The sequence below is a fragment of the Mastacembelus armatus genome, chromosome 14 (assembly GCF_900324485.2).
Source record: "Mastacembelus armatus chromosome 14, fMasArm1.2, whole genome shotgun sequence".
NCBI lineage: Eukaryota > Metazoa > Chordata > Actinopteri > Synbranchiformes > Mastacembelidae > Mastacembelus > Mastacembelus armatus.
This window is the reverse complement of record NC_046646.1, coordinates 854,154-878,444: the sequence shown is the minus strand read 5'-3', so window position 1 is coordinate 878,444 and position 24,291 is coordinate 854,154. Positions and strand designations below refer to the sequence as shown.

At 40.7% G+C, this 24,291-nt stretch overlaps 1 protein-coding gene across 1 annotated transcript; it reads right to left on the bottom strand.

Annotated features, from left to right (window-relative positions):
- Window positions 1-787: 787 nt before the first annotated feature.
- Window positions 788-23,508, bottom strand: sptbn4a (spectrin, beta, non-erythrocytic 4a). Its single transcript, XM_026328435.1, has 19 exons — window positions 23,386-23,508; window positions 15,229-15,492; window positions 11,847-12,074; window positions 11,549-11,638; window positions 11,179-11,457; window positions 10,968-11,098; window positions 10,642-10,846; window positions 9,577-9,822; window positions 9,302-9,436; window positions 8,827-9,068; window positions 7,716-7,854; window positions 7,496-7,580; window positions 6,970-7,181; window positions 5,354-6,633; window positions 5,206-5,266; window positions 4,862-5,130; window positions 2,200-2,370; window positions 1,956-1,998; window positions 788-1,087 (listed from the first exon to the last, which is right to left on the bottom strand). The coding sequence occupies exons 1-19, from the start codon at window positions 23,506-23,508 to the stop codon at window positions 788-790; spliced, it is 4,503 nt and encodes a 1,500-aa protein (XP_026184220.1).
- Between the last annotated feature and the right edge of the window lie 783 nt (window positions 23,509-24,291).

Below are 24,291 nucleotides of genomic sequence, written 5' to 3'. Positions count from 1 at the left end.
GAACACACCTTGGATTTAATGGATTAGAATTTGATGGATATCTCTTTTCTTGACATAGATCAACAACAAATAAATAATAATAATAATCATAATAACTGTAAAGTAACTAGAAATGTGTATCCATTGGCACCAATGAAGTCAGGTTGTTAACACCAGCATTCCATTATATTAAAATGATTGAAAGCTAATCATGTGAAGGGATTAAATGTCATTAGTATACAGATGTGTCTAAGGTGCACAACTGCCTGGGGTAAGCTTACATAGATGTGACAAATCATAGAGTTTACATTTGCAACAATTTGTTTCCTTTTCCCCTTTTCTCTCTAACAAAGAGAAGAAATAAAAAAGTATATTGCTTCAAAAAACTTTTTTCTTTTTTAATATTGTGAAATATCTCATTCACCACTTCTTGAGTTTGTCTAGATAGACACAGCATTACATTATCAGTCAGCGATACATACAGAAAGATGCTGAAAATCCAAGAGATTAAACAATCAACGATGGGACGTGACAGTGACTAATTCCTGCAACCACTTGTTGGAGTCTGTCTGTCTGGGCCAACCAGCAGGTGGCACAAAGCAAGCACTGATGTATTGCCTGGGTGAAGGGGAGGGGCTGAGAGATTAGTCTGTCACAGTTACAGTAGTCAGTCCAAAGACTGTGGCCTCAGTGCGTTCCAGCTCTTTGACTGAGGATCTGCAAACCTAGCTGTACATGCTCTCCATCCATCCCTCCCACCCACTGCCTCCTATTCCTCTTGAGTAACATTAAAACACAAAAGGGCTCCTCATTTGCTTTTTCCAGACGTGCTGGAGCCCCCCGCCCCGCCCTCTATCTTGTCTGCAATTTCTGATGTGTCTAACTTCTCAGAACCATCCCCTTTCTCTGACCTCTCCTTCTCTGACCTCTCTTCCCCTTCGGCAAGCTCAGACCGCTCTGACCTGGCATCTGCGTCTCCCTCTGACTTTTCCTTCCTCTCTGAGCGGTCAGGGTCCAAAGTTGAGGTGCCTGGCTTGTCCCATTTGGCCATGGCTTCATGCTCAGCTATACAGGTGGAGATATTTGAAGTCCAAGCCTTCAGATCCTCCTATAGAGAAAGACATGGGAGAGTGGAACTGAGACTGTGACTGATACTGTATTATATGTGACATTATCACAAAGGTAATACTGACGCATCACTGTGTAAGCAGCATCAGTTGCTGCTCAAGGTGGAGTAATTATCTTCTTATATACATCTTATACATTATATTATATACATTCTTATATATATGTATTTTTAAGGCTAGACTTAAAACCTTCCTCTTTGACAAAGCGTATAGTTAGGGCTGGCTTCAGATAACCCTGAACCATCCCTTAGTTATGCTGCTATAGGCCTAGACTGCCCGAGGACCATCGGTGCACTGAGCTCCCCTACCCCTCACCTCCCTTCCCTTCCCCTCTCTTCCTCTCCTCCCTCCTCACATGTATATTCCACCATTGAATGTCACTAACCTTGTGCTCTCGATCTGCCCTAGCTTGTGCTCTCTCCCTCTCTCTCTGTTCTCTCTGTACCTTCTGCAGGTGACCCTGGTCCTGGAGCTGTATATTGCTGATGTGCAGTTACTGGCCCCACCAACCTGCAGTGTCCATTTATTGTTTAATGTTGCTGTTCTTTTCTCTCTCCTCTATCCACTCACCCCAACCGGTCAAGGCAGATGGCCGCCCAAACTGAGCCCGGTTCTGCTGGAGATTTATTCTTCCGTTAAAGGGAGTTTTTCCTCTCCACTGTTGCCAAGTGCTTGCTCATAAGGGATTTGTTGGGTTTTTTGTTTTTGTAAAGTGCCTTGAGATGATTTGTATTGTGATTTGGTGCTATACAAATAAAATTGAATTGAATTGAATTGAATATTCAGTCTGTTGTGTATTATGTCCTAATGTCTGCTGCTCTGAAATGCCTTAAATATAGGTGTTCTTACCTCATCTTTTGCGTGGAATACAAAGTTGTTCCCATCATTTATTCTGTTGCAAAGATAATCAACAGGGATTGTCAGTTCTTCATGCACATTCTTTTCTAACTACATCTAATAAATAATCTATCAGTTCACTCTTTTCATTTTTCTGCTTTGTTTCTTAAATCTACAGACATAGGCTATAGGTTCTAACTGTTGGAAATAAATGCTTTTAAATTTATAAATTACTGTTAAAATCACAATAACTTACTGAAGAATGAAAACATTTTTCTTCTTCTTGTAGCCCAGTGACGGATCAAATGAGCAGTCACTAAGGTCAACAGGAGGTTCGCCATTGTATGTTGTGTTGTGGTTCCTAGCATCCTTGTAGAAAGTCAGCTTTCCCTCTTTCAGTACACAATATACATTCACCCAGGACTTGCTGAAAATCAAAATGACACGTTAAATATACCCTAACAAAAAAATGATAACTTTGGTTAGTTGGCCCCCAGTATTTCTGAAATAATTTTAATAATGATACAAAACTTAATAATTCTAATTATAATAATTCTTATTAGTTACAAAGTATTCACTTTACACTGCTTACACTTTTACTCTTATGTTTTTGGTTGTGGGAAGGGGAAGTTGGTTAGAGATCTCAAATTTATCCTCCAGGTTAGTTTCTGGGGATCCCACAGAGGAAAAGCCTGATCATTCCCTATGTGGTGGGTGTGTCAGAGAGGCTTAAAAGGATCTTTGGTTTTCAGTCCCACTAGCACTGACACAGAGACTAGTCCACTCAAAAGACCAGACTCCAAAACAAAAGAGGAGCACTGTAGTATATGCTGTCTAGTGTAAGGAAGAATGCTCACAACTCTACATTGGAGAAACCAAACAACCACTTAACAGCAGGATGGTCCAGTACAGGAGGAGCAGCTCCTCAGGACCACAGTCAGCTGTGCACCTCCATTTTAAAGAACATATGAAGATAAGAATTAACATATTTTGGACACATACAGTGAATTCAGAAAGTATTGAAGAAGAAGAAGTACTTTATTAATCCCCAAGGGGAAATTCAGTTGTTACAGCAGTTATTAAATTTGAGATTATTTAAATTATATTGATTAATGGTAATTCATAAAGTAATTAATAAAGTAATAAAGTAATTAACTATTTATTTGGGGGGGTTTGTGTGTGTGTGTGTGTGTGTGTGTGTGTGTGTGTGTGTGTGTGTGTGTGTGTGTGTGTGTGTGTGTGTGCGTTATTGTTTATATTGAGTTCCAGTCCAACAACAACAACAGATTTTGCCTTCTTGATCAACTTATTTAGTCTGTTGGCCTCACCATCCTTGATGCCACCTCCCCAGCACACAACTGCAAAGAACACTGCACTCACTACTACAGACTGATAGACCATCTTCAGTAGCTTGTTGCACACACCAAAAGAACAGAGTCTCCTGAGGAAGAACTATTGAAACCCTTTTCACATTTTTCAATTTTAATATGTTGCAGCCTGATACTATAATTATTTACAATTGTTTTTTCTCATTGAGCTACACTCAGTGCCACATAATGACTAAGTGTAAATTTATAAAAAAGGAATAATACTGAAAATTAGCTCAGACACCTCCCATTTCTCTTGATCTTTGCTGAGATGTTTCTACACCTTGACTGGAGTCCACCTGTGGTAAATTAAATTGATTGGACATGATTTGAAAAGAGACACACTCAGCTGGCAATGCATATCGGAGCAAAAACCAAACCATGAGGTCAAGGGAACTGCCTGCAGAGCTCACAGACAGGATTGTTAATTGGCACAGAGCTAGGGAAGGCTACAAAACATTTCTGCTGCACTGGAGGTTCCCAGGTGCACACTGGCCTCCATAATACTCAAATGTAAGAGGTTTGGCACAACCAGCACTCTTCCAAGAGCTTCCAACGACCTGGCCAAACTGAGCAGTTGTGGGAGAAAGGCCTTAGTAAGAGAGGTGACCAAGAACCTGATGGTCACTCTGTCTGAGCTCCAGAGATCCTGTGTGGAAATGGGACAAAGTTCCAGAAGGACAACCATCACTGCAGCCCTTCATCAATCTGGACTTTATGGCAGAGTGTCTAGACACACTAGAAGCTTCTCCTCAGTGCAAAACACATGAAAGCCCACTTGGAGTTTGCAAAAACACACCTGAAGGACTCTCAGACTGTGAGGAATTAGATTCTCTTGTCTGATGAAGAGACAACTGGCCTCAGTTCTAAACATTATATCTGGATGAAACCAGGCACCTCTCATCAGCTGCCCAGTACCATCCCGACAGTGAAGCATGGTGGTGGCAGCATCATGCTGTGGGGGTGTTTTTCAGCAGCAGGGCCTGGGAGACTGATCAGGGTTGAGGGAAAACTAAATGGAGCAAAAGACAGAGATATCCTCAATGAAAACCTGTTCCCCAGTGCTCAGGACATCAGACTGGGCCAAAGGTTCAACTTCCAACATGACAATGACCCTAAGTGCACAGCCAAGACAACACAGGAGTGGCTTGGGAACAACTCTGTCAATGTCCTAGAGTGGCCCAGCCAAAGCTCTGACTTGAACCCTGTTTCTCTGAAGAAACCTGAATACTTTTGAATGCATAGTCCACTAAAAGACTCTGTTCAGGCTAGGTGTGTAGTAAAACCAACCTGGAGGATAAATTTTAAGATCTCTAACCAACTTCCCTGAGACTCAAGAAGCCAATTGGATGAGTTTTGACTCAACAACAAGTAGTCCATTTGCCACGACCTAGCTTCAAGTTAACTTCACTCGGGCAACTGAGAATCTCTGAGACTTATACACAACACTTTCTCATGTGGAGAATGGCAGAGCTTTACAGAATTAATCCCTACCGCTAAAAGTCAGATGTACGATATGTCTGCGGAATGTTTTGCTCGTTATGGCTGTACCTGTTGGGGCTTCTCTGCTGAGCTTCTAGGTCAGAGCTGGTTGCCTTTTTGCGGTAGAGGAAACCTTCATTATGGGCAGTGTGTGAAGGCGGCTGGGGGGTCGTTGGGGCACCAGTTGCTGGGGCTGAACGAGAACGTCGTGTCTCCTCAGGTTCTTTTGGACGAGGCCTCCTCCTTGGTTTAGGGCGGTCTCGAGCACGAGGACGTCCATCAAAACGAGTCACTGGTGCTGAGAGGCTGCTTGGAGGCCGATAAGGTTCTCCCCTTGCCTGAGAAAGCAGAGAAAATATACAGAAATAACAAAAAAAGGAATATACAAAACGCCATTAAGTAAATGAACTCACATGTGCTGCCTCTCTTTCTTGGACCTGTTCTACAATCTCTGCCATGGTAGATCTCTTCTCCCTGCAATGACAACAGACAGGAATTACTCAAACAAACAGCACACTAATTACGCAATCCACTGTATGATTTGACACCTCCTTCACACACCCTGAGCGTTTGTCAAAGCCATCTTTAACAGATCCCTCCAGGTCACTCGAGTCTTGCCTCTGCAGCCTCTGCTTGCCGCTACCCTCTTGTTCACTGGATGACTGTCTCTCCAGGTGCCTTCGGTATCGTTCCTGACGCACAATCATGGGCAACTCATTCAGTCTTGCCTGGATCTCCTGTTCACTCGATGTCTGTCTACCCAGCTTATACTCCCTCTCTCGTCTCAGATGGTCCATCTGAGGATCAGAGCGACTGCCACGGGGATCCCTCTGGAGACGGCCATGGAGTAGATCCAGGCCTGACTCTGGCCCCATCATGTCTGCCATTGGGATATCACCAAACTGTTCCCGCTGCATTCTGCTGGCTTCTAGGAGGGGATTTACTGCCTTGTGGATGTGGTTAATTCTGGGATGCATGAAATCAGCTTTTAGGTGCTGCCATGCATATGCCATTTTAGGGTCCATGATGCCACCACTCTGTGCCAGGTAACCAGAGCTACCCAGACTTCCACTGCTGTAATGATTTTGTGCCAGAAAGCCTGAGCTACCCAGTCCCCCACTGCTCGGATAATTCTGAGCTAGATATCCAGAGCTCCCCATATTTGGCTGTTGTGCCAAATACCCAGAACTCCCTAAATTAGGCTGTTGTGCTGAGTATGCAGAACTTCCCATATTATGTGTCTGGGCCAAATATGCAGAATTGCCCATATTCTGTTGAGGCAGAAAGCCAGGGCTGCACAAAACTCCACTGCTTGGCTGCTGAGCTACGTTCCCTGAACTTCCTAATCTGCCACTGCCTAGATGGTTTTGCACACCACCCACACACCCAGATGTCAGTCCAAAGTACCCAGAGCTGTCTCCACTACCAGCAGTTTGATGGTTTATTCCAAGGTAAGAAGAAGTGTCTGCTCCACCACTCTGGGAGGTCATGGCTGAGAAACCAGAGTCACTTCCACCTCCGGTTGCCTGGTGGTTCATCCCAAGATATGAGGAGCTCACCAACTTCCCACTGCACTGCTGTTCCAATCCATGGTATCCTGATCCATTTATAATTGGGTTGTAGCTGGCTAGTGTTGAGGACGAGCTTTGGGATGCAGGGGTGGCACCCAAAGCCAGACTGGTCTGTAAGGTTTTGGGTTCTATGTGTGCCTGTACCGTCTGTCTCAAGAAAGAAGAGGTAGCACTGGTTGAGGGAACACTTGGAGTCAGACAAGATAATGGGAACATCCTTCGGCTGGAGAGTGGGGTTGTCCTTTTCTCCTCCTCTCTTTTCTTCTCAGCCTAGAAGAAGGAGTTAAAATAGTTTACTGCATGACACAAACCCACTTAAAACCAGAAACCAAGGGGGAATGGATACAACAAAATGGAGATAGAGCAAATTATCATGAAGACTTGCTCCAGGTAGTGCTTCATTGGCTTCTAAACAATTATTGCATGAAAAACAGATGGGGTGCAGCGAAATGATTGTACACAACATGCAGTAAACATGCCCATAACCATGCATTTGCTCCTGTCTGCCAAGCAAACACAACATTCCAAGGTCACATTTTTTTCTGTAGCAGCATTAAATTGGGACACCTCCAAACTGATTAAACATTTATCCAGTGTAAAGCTTACTGAGGAAAGCTGGCGAAGGGAGCTGAAGCGTTCTTTCCAGGTTACTGCAGCCTTGCGGAAGGCCTCATGGCGAAGGATGAGCTGCTCAGCCTCATCTGTTTGGGCCTGGGCCTCTCCTCCCTCTGGCTCCCTGGAGGTGATCAGTGGCTCCTTGGCCTTCAGCCAGGCTTCAGCCTTTACTGTCTCCTGTGCAAACTGGAAGCTTTCCTGCTCTGGAAGCGACAGCACAGTTACCATCACACCACATTTTAATGTATGCCCCTGCTGTTTACATGCTTGTACGTACATTATGGTACATTATGCATTTCCTCATAGCTCAGATTATCTTATTTGAAACTGGGTATATAATGTTAGCTCAAAGAACTGTATATACAAGATTCATGAAATTCGTGAAATTCATACATATAACAGGATGAAGTGGATAAAGTGTTTATAGTTAGAGTTTCATTTAACATTTAGACATTTAACATTGTGTTGTGTTAAGAGCTGTTTCTGCTCTGATGTAGTCATCCAGTGAGCTACTCACTGTGTTGTAACCTTTCCTGGTGTTTGTCCCACTTTTCAACGAGATCCTTCTGCTTTGACAGCAGGCAGTCCAACTTCTCTTTTATCTGTGGTGACAGACAGATTGCAGTCATGACCACAACAACATAATTTAAATCTTAATGAAGTATCACATGGATTTTATGGATTTTTGTGGCATGTGACGTTAATGCATATGCATTTGTACAGTTTGTTAACCTGACCTCCTGAGATGCAGGGTTGCCTGCAGCTATCAGGATCTTGCCCAGATCTGCACACTGTTGCAATGTCTTGCTGCGGCCATCTATTTTGGTTTTCAGCTCCTGGTGTTGTTTCATCATCACATCGAGAGCTGTCAAATCCCTGAGGAAAGATTAAAAAAAAATTTCAGATTAACAATTAATACTTTGAAGGAGCCCTTACACCTGCAGAATATAAAATGTTAGTTATATTTTTAACAAGTATACCAATTTACAGTATGTAGGTATACTTGTGAGTTTATGTGGAAAGAAAGAAGACTGTGGAAAGTATACCAACTGACTTTGGAATTTTTGGGCATGTTACTAGCGTGGTTCAGTGGATGGCAGTGGCAGTCAGTTGGCTAATGGACCACTTAAATTCAAACTATCTTCCCATGAAATTTTGTACAAGCAATCATTTTGACAAAGCATTTTGACTAAACATTTTTAGCTTTTATTGCATGGATTGTCATGAAATTTCATACATATTCATGATACCTGCAGGAATGACTGGTTTCCTGAGGTAGACAGGTAATATTGGAAGGCACAGATGGAGATAAAGTATAAGAAGGGACAGATTTGAACCAGGGATTTTATGAGTATTTAATGTGTTTTAAATCTACCAGAAAGTAATCAGACAAAAAAATTGTTGGGACCCCATTTGCAGAACTTTTACTGGTTTCAGCTTCTTACATTTGCTGATTATTTTTCTGATGGTCAACTGTTTTGTAAATTGACATTTAACTTATAAATAGAAGAAACTTTCTTTAAGAAAACAAATGTTTTGCCAGCTTTTCCAGTCCAATAGTGTTGTATGTTCGTGCTTATGTTGAAAGTGCTACAAGTGGAACTGGTTGGGAAAACAGTGTCAGTGACTACAGTGCAAAATGTTAAGCTGTATATTATTCATATGAGACGCTAAATAACCGATGTCATTTGAAAGGGGGCCACAGCAGCCTATTTTGACACTGCTTAGTAACAAAATTCTGTCTGTGGGGACTGCAAAAGACCACAGAGACTTTCTGCTTAACTGAACACGCAAACACAAAAAATTGCCAAACAGTACATAGCTGAACAAGAACATGGCTGGTCTTACCTGGGCTCATCCCATCGTATCTGGCCCATGATGCCTTCCATCCACATCAGATTTTCGCGCACCACTGAGAAAAACTGGACCTTGTCAGTTACTGAAGTGACCTGCACATGACTGGCCTCACAGGAACTCAGCAGCTCCTTCCATGCCTCCATCACTTCGTGTTCTTTGACCATGATGGCTTCAGCTTTCTCACCAGCATAGATAGTTCTCAGCTGGGCAGCATTCTCCTGAAGCTGTCTCACCTGCATCAGCACCAGGAATGAACCTAGTTGGTAGCTTGTATATACAGAAGGTGTGGAAGAATGGTTGTGTTTGTAGAAATTAAACTTCACCTGATTTACTTTGGGTTTCAGGAAAGCCTGTATTTAAGTATAGCTATGTAGCATAGTTACGAATAGGACCACTTGCAGAGGTAAAATTCATATCCACTGACCCTCTGTGACAGATAGGTTTGGAAAAAAGTCATATCACTTGCCTGTGCAACTAGCATTTGAAGGGCATGCTCGAAGGAGTGCATGAGTCTTTGCAGGGTGGCTGGATTGGTAATGTTGGCTTGGCATGCCCTCACCTCTGGCAGCTGCTTCATCTTCCCTGCGATCTGAGCCAAGACCTGCAACACAAGACAGCGTCATCATCTTCAGTGCCTTTAAAAATAGAAAGCACATGTTATAGCCAGACTGCCCTCCTATGAAATGGCAGTGAAGACCATTGTACACCTTAGTCACAGACTGATATTGGTTTTGATTGTACCTCTTTGCAGTCAGTAAAGAACTTGTGCAGCTGCTGTGATGCTGCTAGCATCTGTCTGCGGGTCTCTATTAGCTCCAGCAGGTCAGCCCACGACTCGTTCAGGCCATCCTTCCATTCAGCAATGGTGGCTGCGTCTGAATGGCCGCAGTCAATCATCTCATTCACCATTTTGTTCACCTGTTCCATGCGCTGCTGGCCAGTGCTGCTGGTTTCTGAGGCAAACTTGGTGAACCTCTCCTGAAGTACCTGAAACATATATAAAAAATACATTTTGTGATCATAAATACCTAAAGATAACAACAAAAAGACAATGTTATATTTATGGTCTGTGACATGTTTGTTATGGACATTTATGTTGTGTTATGCTTTCAAAATGTTAGCATTAGACTGAAAAGAAAATATCAGAAATAATCTAACAAATAAAATTAAAAATTGTAAAGTCACTTTATATTTTTATTCCATATTTTCAAATGGAGGAATACAAATCTCAGAAAAGTATGTGGTTTAAATAAGATAAAATAAATGTATTAATCCTCAAAGGGAAATTTCTGTGTGAAATGTACTGTGAAAGAGATTTGAGATTTTCAAGCTAGATTATCTATTATGTGACTGATGGTTTTATCTGAAAAATGTGATGATCATTTGGCGATCACTGGCGAAGACTTAAGTTTTACACTACTGCTCAAACATTCAATTTTCCAGTAGTTGTGAAAATGCCTATAGTTTACTATAATGTCTTTTGCTACAGTTACAGCATAGCACAAGTAAACATTCAGAGATAAATAAGAAAATGTAGCCTGACCCACTGTGGCATTCTTTCTCCAGATAAAATCAAATATTGTGGGGATAGAGAGCAATGTTGTTGTAGTCCCCACAAATGTGTTGCACTTGCAGGTTTCTTTGCTTTCATTCTGTGCTGCCATTTCATTATTTGAAGCTGACCAGCTTCCACAGCCTGGTAGTAGTTTTTGCCTCATTATTCTGACTCCTTTTGTTCATTGCCTTTTGACCAGTAGTATATATGTCCTGTTGTTAGAGGAGCTTAGCAAATAAAACACTGCTGACCGTGACATCCTCGAGGTCTTGGCCCAGTTCAGTGGAACTAGCCACTGCCTCACGCTCAGTAATCCACTTCTCTAATTCCTCCACTTCTTTGTTGAGCTGATAGAGCCAGTACTGCTGTTCCAGCTTGGTCTTCCTATGCTCCACCATGTCCTTCAGAGACACATACAGCCGGTCTATGTGGGACTGCTGCTTGGTGATCTGCTCACTGTTGATAATGTTATACCAACCAACAAAAATATTATTGACAATGCCAACTCCTACAACATGTACAAACTTTTCTTGGGCTATGTGTGCTGCTTTGCACATGAGGGTGTTTCATATCACACCTGTCTGGGTGTCCCAGTTCCAGTAGACGCTGGCATTGCTGGGATAACATTCCTACTGTCTCTGCATAGGTTTCCACTGTTTGCTCCAGAGCCAGGTGGGCCTTCAGCAGCTGCAGGGTACTTGCCTCATCCTAAAAACATCAGAACAATCTTAAGATGTTCCCTTACAATTTCTGTCAAATACCTTTAATAATGTCAAGGCTGTCCATACCGTGCCTTTTTCCTCATTGGCCAGGTGGAGTTTCTGACCTGACAGCCAGGACTCAACTTTAGCTGCCTCACTGTAGTACTGCTGAGCTTGCAGGGCAGCATCCAGCATCACAGACCTCCTCTCTGTCTCCAACTGCAAAACCTCCCACAGCTGGCGTACATGCCCTGCCCCTTCACGTACAAACTCCACCTCAGGCGTCCTCAGTGAAGCGATAATCCCTGCCCGGTCCAGAACCTCTTCAACACGAGCCCGACGCCCTGTCAGCTCCCTCTGGAGTGTCTGAAGGACCAATCAGAGGTAAGAGCCCAGGATGCGCAAGGTTTGGTCACATTTAAGCTGATCATAACCAAGCACCATCTTTAAAACTTACCTGGTTCTTTTTTACATGCTGCTGTACACTCTGGATGGTATTCCCATAATCCTTACAGGAGGCCAAGGGAAGCCTCTCCTGAATCCACAACTATCAAAAAAACAAAGTTGGGTCATTACATTTTTCAGAATGCTTATATAACAATCTATGTACACTATCCATATAAGCCACTGGGGAGACACACGATGCATTAACTCAGACAAAAAACAATATAATGTAATATAATAACTTTTAACTAATGTGCAAAAATGAATTTAAAAAGTGTATGTGTAAGTGAGAAAAGCATACGGTTACTCACTATCTCGTCCTCCAGGTCCTGGGCGACTTGGTGCATCTCTTTGGAAGCCAGCAGGATGCGGCGTCTTTCCTTCAGTGGCTCAATGAGGCGCACAATGCGAGTCTCTACCATGCCTGACTGCTCACTACCTTCACCCAGCATCATCCCTTGCTGGGGTAGGCAGACCCCCTGCAAACTTCCCAGTTCTCCCACATCCTTGTAAAAGTCCCCTATCTGAGACTCCATAGCCTACATTAGAGGAAGGGGAGGGTCATGGGACAGTCATGTACAAACACAGCACATCAAAATTTTTCCTACCAAAATTTGTCAGGATTGCACCACTTTAAGGTAAAAAGTGAATATGGTGCATTTTTTGGTGCATTGCCTGAAGTTCATGTTTAGTGGTCTCTGTACACATATCAAGGTTAAGGAAAATTACCTAAGGTATAATAAGCTAAACTATACAGTCTGTCAAAGCTGTTAGTTATTATCAAGGGCAGATAACATAATTTTAGTTGTACAAACACAACAGGGAAAAACTATCTTGTTGGTTGAGTTAAATGTCAACAGGAAGATTCAAAGGGTCAGTGACATTTCAAAATGGCAAAAAAATAAAAATGAAACAGCAAGTCAGTCACTGTCCCTCCTCTGAACATGTCCAAACCATCTCGATCTGGCTTCCCTGGCTTTTTCTCCAAACATCTAACATGAGCTGTCCCTCTGGTGTACTCATTCCTGAGCCTATCCATCATCGTCACTCCCAGGGAGAACCTCAACATCTTCAGCTCTGCTACCTCCAGCTCTGCCTCCTGTCTTTTTCTCAGTGCCACTGTCTCTAAACCAGACAACATTGCTGGTCTCACCACTGTCTTGTACACCTTTCCTTTCATTCTTGCTGACACTCTTTTGTCACACATCACACCTGACACTTTCCTCCACCCGTTCCAACCTGCTTGCACACGTCTCTTCTCTTCTTTTCCACACTCTCCGTTGCTCTGGACGGTTGACCCTAGGTACTTAAAATCCTCCACCTTCTTCACCTCTACTCCCTGTAACCTCACTGATCTACTTGAGTCCCTCTCATTTACACACATGTACTCTGTTTTACTGTGGCTGAGCTTTATTCCTCTCCTTTCCAGAGCAAACCTCCACCTGGTACTCTTTCTTGGCATGAAACCATACTGCTGCTCACAAATGCTCACTTCTGACCTCAGCCTAGCCTCCACTACTCTTTCCCATAACTTCATTGTGTGACTCATCAGCTTTATTCCTCTGTAGTTTCCACAATTCTGCATGTCTCCCTTGTTCTTAAAGATGGGCACCAGTACACTTCTCCTCCATTCCTCAGGCATTCTCTCACTGTCCAAGATCTTTTTAAATAGCCCAGTCAAAAACTCTACTGCCACCTCTCCTAAACACTTCCATACCTCCACAGGTATGTCGTCAGGACCAACTGTCTTTCCACTCTTCATCCTCTTCAACGCCTTCCTCACTTCATCCTTACTGATCTTTGCTACTTCCTTCTCCACAACAATCACCTCTTCTACTCTGTGCTCTCTAACATTTTCCTCATTCATCAACTCTTCAAAGTATTCCTTCCATCTTTCCATCACACTAGTGGCACCTGTCAACACATTTCCATCGCTGTACTTGATCACCCCTAACCTGCTGCACATCCTTCCCACCTCTGTCTCTCTGCCTCGCCAACCTGTACAAATCCATCTCTCCCTCCTTAGTGTCCAACCTATCACACAAATCCTCATATTTGTCCATGACAAATATGAGGATTTGTAAATCAATAAATCAATATTGTTTTAATATACAATTATATAAACACTTTTTTGAAGTTTGACTGAATGACACCCAAATCTGTGACACACGCTACCACACATGGAACCTTAAATTGAGGAGAAAATTTTAAATTTACCTCCAACTTGAGTGATCAGGGGTCTTCTGAGTAATGTGATCACATGTCACATAACTTAACCCAGGAGACTACAGCTCAAAATGGCCTCTTATCTTTGTTTTGCCAAATTACATTAAAGGTAATTGATCTTTGCAGTACAGTGTTTGTTGATAGATACTAATAATGTTTTTAAAAGGTTGATCATGCAAATACTTTTACAGGATTATCTTGAGACTTTAAAAAATATGGCAACGATTTTTAATAATGTTTTGTCATTTTACCAGCAGTTGTCTTCATTGACTTTAAGTGAGGACAGTTTTGCTGAATGACATTTTACTGCTTTAATCCTACAATATTCTGCCACTTTTGTGCTTTTCATACAATTATGAACAGGGATCTTTAAATTGATGTGAGATTAACCTTTTTAAACACTACTAAGACCCTTTTCTTCAAAAATGGAAAATCAGTTGCTTATGGAATTAAAAATCTAGGCATCACGTCACTGACCCAGAAGCAAAAGTTTCCTTTTAGTAGTGAAATAACTAAGTACATTTATTCAAGTACTGCATTACTTCAGTAGTTTCATTTTAGCACATGTTGCTGCTAAAATGTATACAATTTTACATAAGTAGAGATTTTAAGGGGTTGAATGGAGCTGAGGTGGTTAGCACTGTTGCCTCACAGAAAGTTGGTTCTGAGTTAAACTCTTTTTCAGCTTTTAGCCTTTCTGTGTGGAGTTTTAATGTTCTCCCTGTATCTGTGTGGGTTTTATCCGAGTACTCCGGTTTCCTCCCACAGTCCAAAGACATGCAGTTTGGGGTTAGGTTAATTGGTGTCAGTGTCAAAATCAGCGTCAGTGTGAGCATTTGCCTCTGTGTTAGCCCTGTGATAGACTGGTCTGTCAAGGGTGTAACCCACCTCTCACCAGTGTCAGCTGGGATTGTCTCCAGCCCACTGTAAACCTGAATTGGACTAAGTAGTATAGAGAATGAATAGAAATTTTAAAACACTGAAGACATGCTTGTCTCAATACCAGTCAAGATCTTTATACTACTACCATTACTGAAGCCGACTGAAAAATATAATTTTGACTAAAATGCTAGCTAGATATTTTAATTGGCCTTTCATATTTAGAGAAATCAATTTGGATAATGAATACCTAGGTACAATGCTTGATATCTACAAAACATGAATAGTAGATATTAAGTAATAAAATGCTGTTTCTATTATTTTTAAATTGAGCTTGTTCTTTAGCATACAAGATTGCTCTGAAACTGTTGTGTAAACGTTGCAGAACAGGGCAGTGCAAAGGATACTACAGTGGTGGGCAAGACCTAAGATGTACAGAAGTCAGATGCTGACCAGTAGGTGGTGGTAGAATTCATTAGAGCAGCTTGCTTTCAGGTGTGAAAATGTTTCATGAAAGAGAGACAATTGCATTTGGAGAAACAGTGCTGAAAAGCTCTCAGACTGATCCTACAGAGCCTTGAGACTTGCCTGGAATTTCTGGAGCTGCTCGTTGAAGGTGGGCAGGTGGTGTGCCTGCTCCAGCTGAGGGGGCTGCTGTTCCAGGTGTGAGAGCTGGTAGTCGAGATCTGAGTAGCTCTTCACCACCGGCTCAGGCTTGTTGTTTTCAAAGAGCTGGCGAGCCTTAGCCTTGGTTGTGGTCTCCAGGTCGGACCAGCACTCTCTGATCTCCTCCAGCTTCTGCTGAACGACTGAACGTAGCTCGGGCTTCTCCTGGATCAACTCCTGACCCTCCTGGAGATACAACATGGGACATGTCAAGAAACAATTGATGATCTTATTATCATTGTTAAATTATTAAACCACTGAATATCAGATGTTAGATTGACCAAAAGATTAATCATGTAAGTAGTGTCGCATGTATTCCACACACACTATCCTATTTACATTTACATTATGTTAGACTGTCATTTTCTGTGAGTGATTTCTTTCATGTACTCCTTTAAGCCAGCTCTTGCCTCTTGGCAAGCTTCTTATGGGTTGAGATGATTTTTGCCTCACTTTGAACCAGAAAGTGTTGAACTCACACAGCTACAGCACTATTTTAGATCTTAAGCACACACACAAACTATATGGCCTTAACAGCCCTACTATAGCTCCATACAGAGATACAGTGCTTAATTAATTTATTAGACCACCAGTCATGAAAAACATAAAACACAAATATTTTAGGAATTTGTCAAAACCTTGCTTAAAGCTAAAAATGTTATTGTCATTTATTAGCTTCACCATTTTGAACAGGAATGAGGAATTTCAAACTGAATTCACGTTTTTATGCTGGCACATTGGACTCAAAAGTATAAATTTAATGAAGCTTAACATTTACCCATTAAGACTTATTGTTCCATTAAGGAATGCAGGTAAATAAATGTAGCATCTGAATTAAAAAAATAATAATGTGCTTTATGATTTTTTCTGCCTTTCTTCATGGATAACAATAATTAGATTTCAGCATTATAAATTGTACTGACCAAAGTACATGGTGGATTAACCAATACAGAAACATCAAAGATGTTGGTAATCAGCTGTGGCACAAACCTTACATTGGGTGGTGGTCTAATGTATTTGTTAAGCACTGAATATAAACACATCATAAGATGCTAAACAATGAACCTGTGAATATGCTGTATTTTTTTTTGTTATTTCAGATCAAGACTGGATATAAAACATTACATGGTGCTGCAAGGTGACTGGCTAAAATCAGTTTTGTCTCCATGCCAGGGCCGGAGCCCCCTGCTTGCAAACCAGCAGGTGCATGGAGCAAAGTCTGGCCTTGAGCTGAGCAAAAATTCATGCATGGTAAGTCTAATAAACCCCTATTTTGTCCTTTGCCTGTGCCATTCTGCTCCTCTTCCCTTCCTTAAATCTTGGGTTTGAAGATGCACAGAGATCAAATTTTGTGGCATTATTCTTTGTGTAAATGAAGCTCCTTATTACAGATTAAGATTATTACCAGTCTCCCCACACCCCACACCTGGATTTAGGGGTTTAGGAGGTGTTCATTATGAGATTTGGAGGTTCTGCATGTGGTTCACAAAAGCTCATGTACAACATAGAAACAAGCATTTATGCTTTTACAATCTGATATATTTAGCTTTAAATTAGTCAGGGTTTCTCACTGATGATGATGGTAGGTGATATAATCATTATTTACTTCACATTTCATATTGTAACAACCATACATATGATAGATTTTATCTTCAAAAGTCGGCTTCTCTCCTTTATCTTTCACTGAGAGCTGGACCTATATCCTTTGCCTTTCATAATGCAGTGCTGCATTCCTCCTCTTGGCACAGGCTCACTGCTTAACTGCTGCTAGCACTCACTCTCTCAGATCCCCCTTTCTCACTCCTGTCTTGCTCTCCCTCCGATAATGCAGAGCCAGCAGAAAGCAGGTCTCTCTTTCTTGGCTTTACTGACACACAGAACAGAGCAAAAGAGAGCAGAAATCACAGAGGGGGTGGAGAGAGGAGAGGAAAGGAGAAAGAGTAAAGGAAGAGGAGAAGCAAAAGGAGGAAGAATCAAAGGTTTATGCAATAAGGCTGCTGGTGTGCTGGGCTGTGCTACAGCTTGGGCACAGTTTGATCCAAAGGGCATTTGTGAACTAAATTTTTAGGGCTGCCATGCCTGACACGGTGTGATATTTTAGCGGCTACGACATATGAATCGTGCTATCATGGCAGCATTATGTTGCCAAATTCAGCAGCCTTTCTTTTAATGTTGGTGCAGCATAGTGAAACAGTGGGTGGTATTCAAAGGCTTGTTTTATACTACTGCCACAAACAACAATGCATTCACACCTACTGAGTAATGGTGTGCAACTATTATCTGCATAACACTTCTACCAACAGGGAGTCCACAAAAAACAGAACACCTTAACACCTTAACCCTGAACAGAAATTTGGCAATCAAAGAATCATAATATTGCCAATAACACCATATGAAGACATTAGCATCCTTTCTTTGATGCCATTTTGTCTATTTAGCTCAAGCCACAGGGCAACATTAATATTATGTATTACAGCAACAGTAACATGAAACCAGCAAATTGTCAACATTTACTTCCACTTGACAGTTCTGCATTTTTCTCTCTTGATATAAATAAGTTCCAGCTGAATTGGACACTAAAATACTCAGACATATTGAGTATAGAAATGTATGTTCTGCAAAACTGGCTTTGAGTATGTAAATTTATAAATAGGAATTTGTTAAAGGCATAATGCTAAATACAAAAAAGGCTTATACTTTTTAAGTCAATTTCATGAATTTACATGTCATTTGTACTATTTTTAACTGACCAATTGCTGGTAGCAATTTCATGTTTGAAAGTACTATACTGCTGTCATTAAAATATAAATGTATTATTCATTAAAGCAATTGTTTTGATTTTGTAACATGCGACAGCCTTTGAATACCACCCACTGTTTCACCAGACTTATAATTCAAACTCAGGTTCCTAAAATAGGAGAAAAACACATTTATTTATTCTACATTATTGAATTGTAATAAGCTATGAAATCTCTGTCCAAGAACAAATTTCATAGCTTTAGATGGAGAAAAATGTAAAAAAAAATACAAAAAAAGTAACAAATGAAATATTGCAACATCTGAAATGTGACAGTGGTGTAGTGACTTGGGTAATGTATGTTTTCATAAAGAGAATAAAAAAAGAAGATTACCTGCATCTGCAGATGTGTTCATACAGTATGTAGTGCATCTCAAATGCACCACTGGATGCAGTTTTTGCTCAACGCAGTTTTGTAGCAGTAATGTGATATGACTAGTGTGCATAGTGTTTAAATATAAAACAAAAGCAGAATAGATATCACAGGCATGAATAGTGTTGTATATGTGTAACATAATGACCTGATTAATGCAATTGTATTTAGCTTTTACTGTATTTCACTTACCATTGTCATTGGACAGAGGAAAGAGAAACATCAGATGAATTGTCTTTTGTGCCTTATTTCATTTCATTAATGAGGTTTGGAACATCATGATGTGAGCTATACTGAGGTAATTAATGCACACTTATGTTAGAAACTATTTCAACTGGTTTACATTGTTTTATTACTCTACCTAGGACAATCCAACCTCTCAGAGAACACCCACAAATACAATAAATAGCTAGTAATACATTGGAGATTAGTGAGTATATACTGTATTTGGGAGGTGTAGCGGTTAGCACTCACCACAAGAAGCTGCTGGCCAAGCCGGGCCTGTCTATAGTAGAACAATGCCAAGATACCAATATTGCCAGAGTGGGCCAATAACATTACAACATCCTTTTGTAGGTGTGAACTACTTAATTACGCTACTTTCTGGACAATGTCAAATAAATTCAGAGAACTAGCATGGGCATTTAGCAATCAGCAAATAAAATAGCAGGATATAACAATAAAAACATTTTAAAGGTTAAAACAACCATGCTATCCCAAAACAAAATTGCAAAACATCATTCTTATGGCTACAACTATACCTGCATTACTATACCTATATATACCTATACCTAGATATATTTTAGATATAAAATATATCTAAAATATATTTAAAAAATTAGATAAACATTGCCAGAATTTTTCCCAAAATTTATGACTGGAATCAAAATTTACTCTAGGTTGAAGGGAAGCTTTAGTTGGACCTCCACTGGTCAAACAATATTAAAACATAAATGAGCCACACTGTTAGTTGGAAATGTAAAAAAATATGACATAGATTTATGAAGAAATGTGAGACCAAGTTACAAGATATTACTTTGTAACTGACTTGATTACCTAAATACTTTTCACATTATTTTGTTATGTTTTGTTTGTCAACTTTGTGAACAATCCCAATGTTTAAGTAGGAATTAGGAATAAAGTGAGAAAATCAGGACATAAGTTTTTATTATCTGAGAAATACTTGTTAGGAACTGCAGTAACCAGATATTTTAGGAAATTATTTAAGCCTTAAAAACAAAAACTATATGGACTATGTTATCTACAATCTATTGTAAAGATGGCTTGGAGATAGGGGAAGCATCACTGATAACATTATCAGTGATGATGTTCTATTCAAGAGTGTCACTAAGCAGTGAACTAGCATCAGTAACACAGGGTCCCTGAAAACTGAAGCAGCTACATGGATTCAGCTATCATTTAACAAGTGATATTTAATTTGGATTGTTCAAAAGCAGAAGAAAGAGAGACATAGACATCCATATTGTTCCCCAGGCACTGTAAAAACAGTCTGGGTTCGGCCCCTTAAAACAGAGGTAACCAACTGGCAGGTTTCATATTTAAATATGTAAGTGGTGTCTATCCATCAGTCTTTTGCTGATCTATGTGATCCAGGCAAGCCTATAGTTTGTCTGTGTGTTTACAGAGCATTGACCCTGATGCCATGATGAGTCCTGGCACAAGGTCAGCTGTGAGGCCACTTGATATAACAGAGAAACACTCACAGATCCTTCACATACCCAGTGACGATGATGGGGGAAGATTAAGTTGTGTTAGTAGGGCTATAAAGACACAAGGGGGTAACTGTCTGTGTTGGGCTGTGTACACAAGAGCATTAGGAAATCATGCCAGACTGCACAGGAGAGACAACTTCTATGGAGTATCCATCATCCTTATCTTATGTGTCTATCCTTTTAGTTTACTTCTCTGCTATTTTTATCACAATAGGTTTACAAATACACTGATCATTCACAAGTAGGGTGGTATCCTGTTTTAGTCCATTTTCATTTTAAGCTAAGGTAGATGGCCTCATCATGGCTCAAGTCACATACGAGGCAAAACATTAACTACATTCTTTTAAATTCTGAAACTTGAAATATTTTAATTCTAATGTTCACATCTAGGGTAGCATGGTGGATGAGTGGTTTGCACTGTTGCCTCACAGCAAGAAAGTTCCTGGTTTGAAACCCAGCAGGGACTTTTTCTGTGTGGAGTATGCATGTTCTCCTTGTGCTTGCGTGGGTTTTCACCAGGTACTTCGGTTTCCTCCTGGTGATTGAGGTGCTTCCTGATTGGTGACTCTAAATTGCCCATAGGAGTGAGTGTGAGTGTGTGAGGTTGCTAGTCTCTATGATAGACTGGTGACCTGTCCAGGGTGTACCCCTGCCTTTCACCCAGTGAGAGCTGGGATAGGCTCCAGCATATCCCTGGGACCCTGGTTAGGAATAAGTGGGTATAGACAATGGATGGATGGATATTCACTTATATATAAGGCAACAGGTTACAGTTAAAAAGATGTCCTGATGGCATAGTGGTAAACAAGCCATATAAAGACATATATACTGTAACTATAATTCGATGATTAAATTCTGGTACAGGGCTTTACTGAATGTTGTGCTGTGCCCGTTCTTGCTGTCTGTGTGTCTGCTGTAAACTATCCAATAAAGTCCAATTACTGGAAAAAAAATTAAAGAAACAAATATGGGTTAAACTGATATGGTCTTTGTTACAACCTCACTGAACACCCCACATAGGTGAAAACATGGTATTTGTCATAAAGAAAGTCAAAAGTCCACTTACTGCAGCACCTACTGTGTAGCTGCCAAATGAAATTAATGAAATAAATATAGTTTTTAAATTTAATTAATTTTTTTGGATGTATGCTATACAGTGAACTATGCTACATGAACTGTGAACCTAAAATCAACTAATTCAATTCAACTAATTTTTAGATATTTAATATTAATAAAGAGTAAACAGTATAATAAGTTAAACATTAATGCTGAAACAAGTACAATAATGAAGCAGTCTGACAAGATTAAATGTTTCAAACTTCCTTTCGAGCTATGTTGCTACATTTGATTATTCATTTGTAAAAATCCCAGATGTTTGCATTGTGAATTAAGAAACTATAGTGTACTGTTCCATGAGGTGGTTTTGAATAAACATATGCTGCACTCATAAATCATAAGATTAAACATTGGTGAAAACACAAATGTGTGTGGTTTCACAAATTCAGTGACTAAACCTGAGACTGTCTAAACTCTCTATAATAGATTAAAGCATCATCTACTAAAAGCCCAAATCTGCACACGCTGAGTGATATGCAACGCAGACCTAACAGTTTTTAGTGTTTAAGCTTTTTTTTAGTCAGCTTTTAGCTTTTTTACATCATGATTGAAGTAATTCGAGGTACCTTCTGGATCAGTGGGAGGGTCTAGATTATAGCATGACAAACCTTAAAATGCATAAGACACATGGACAGCCAAGATGGCTCATTAGATCATATACAGGATTTGTCGTCAAGGGTCACAGTAATAAAATCTTATGAATATTTCGTAGTACGGTATATGCTACAAAAGCTAATGTGTTAAAATCTACACACTAGTATATTAATGTTATTTTACTGTATTCAATAAAAATGAAATATTAAAAAACAAAGAAATGTTAACAAAAAACCTCAGGATATTATTAGAGATGTAAATACATTTTAACAAGGTCAGGGATAATGCCTGATAAATGAGACCCAACTGCAGACTAGTACTACAGACATAGATCATTTCATTTGACAAAAAGCCACTAATAAAAAGCATTGCTGACAGATGACACTACACAATAAATCATAATGCACTGCTAGAGTTTTTCTGGGTAAGGCTTTTGGCTAGTAAAATGCATGAGAAAAAATGTGTAATGCTAAAATGATAAAAAAAAGAAAGTAATGAAAAGAATGATAAACACTGAGTTACAAAATAGTGTATAGTTCTAGCTACAAGAATGGGTTCTGCTAATATCCATATTATGATATGGGGCTGAAATCAAGAGAGCACATCCTGATTTTTGAAGACCCCATCAATTTGAATCAATTACATGCATATACATTTTCAATGCATATAAAAGCCAAGAATTCTGTTTAAAATGAAAGTTTAAGTATCAGAGTGCTACACTATGAACAACCTAAATAAAATTCATAATTCTATGTTATAGGTAAACATGGGTTATGCAAACTTCACTTGGCTAAATGCTGAATGCTCTTAAATCTCTGTGTCCTTGTCACATCATCAGCTTTATGTGACAGGTGAAAATCACATTTTTCAGAAGAACAGCAATATAGTTAATCCAATGTGTCATTAACACATTGTGTCACTGACTAATTTACATCTCAAGGGCCCACCTAAGCTTCACTGAAGCAGAGGGCATGGAGAACATTCTGCGTGGATGGGATGTTGCTCTGCCAGGGCAGCAAAGCATGATGGGAATGCAGGGCAAAATAATATCAGCTGTGTATCCCCAGTAGATGTAATTTGTAATTAAAGGGAAATAAGGGAATGTACATTCTCTGCATGTCCCCTGTATGATTCATTGTAACCTTTGTAAACTATGCAGCAGAGTCTATTCTCAGTGCAGGAATATCACAGAATCACAGGGATCACACCACCTGTGAACCAGAAAACAACACATCAGCTACAGTACTGTAACCTTGAGAATGTAATTCTGGATGTCCCTGAACTGAAAGCTGAGTGATGACATCTTTACCATTTTCACCTACTCCATTTTACTGCCACCACACCCACCATCTATACTGTTTCTAATGTGCTGTCTTTGGCATGGACAATTTACCTGCTCTGCCTAACTTTCCTTCCCATCAAACTCTCCCTTCTTCCATTATCATTCCCTGGTTACTTCCACTCACCTGTTCTATTTTTGCCAGCCATTCTTTATTGCGGGCCAGTTCTGCCATAAAGGCCTGGTGCTTCAGCCACTTCCTGTGTAGCTTTTGAGCCTCATCCCGCGCTGTGTCTCGGGCCATAAGCATCTTCTCTTCCACCCGCTGTCCCAATCACTCAGCTATAAGAGACAAAAATAGCCACCATCAGGAGTCCAATGCTCAAGCCAGGCCTTCTTCCCCCCTTTCCCACAGGACGTCCTGCCTGCCTCCCCTACACAAGAGCCACCCGCTCTGCTCTGCAGGGGCCTGGGTACCAGTGCTGTCACCAGCCACCCCAACTCCACCAGACACCTTTTTCTGGAGAAAAAAAATCAAGATAAGCACCTCGGCAGCAGGGGTAGCAATGGAAGCACTCAAGCCCTTCCTTTGGGTTGCCCCTGGGTCCTCATGCCCTATCGCTTCATGGGTCTTGCAGTCCTGGTGCTGCAGTGCCTACTAGCCAGTCTCAGAGAAGGCAAAAACAAGCAGGGAAATAGACGAAATGCGCCAATGACAACAGTGGTAAAGAATGACACACACATCCAAGATTCCTTGCAGGTTGTAGATTATCTTCTGGCTCCAAATGTCAATTACAATCCAGCAATCACTGGAGGTGTAGGTGTAGCATAGCCACAGAAAAATCTTACACCTAGGGCAAAACCATCCACCACTTGCCAGTCCTGGTCAATCTGTATTCCTGTCTAACGATGCTGTAGACAAGAGGAGGAGGAAGAGTTGGAGTGGGAGGAGCAGGGTGAATGGGATGCAGAGACAGTGCAGAGGAGGCCGGATAACATAAGCTATCTGCTCTTGAAATATATCCCACCACTGAAAAGATGCACACGTAGGCTGGTGTGAGATAGCACACTATTTTCTCTCCTCAGTTCCTCT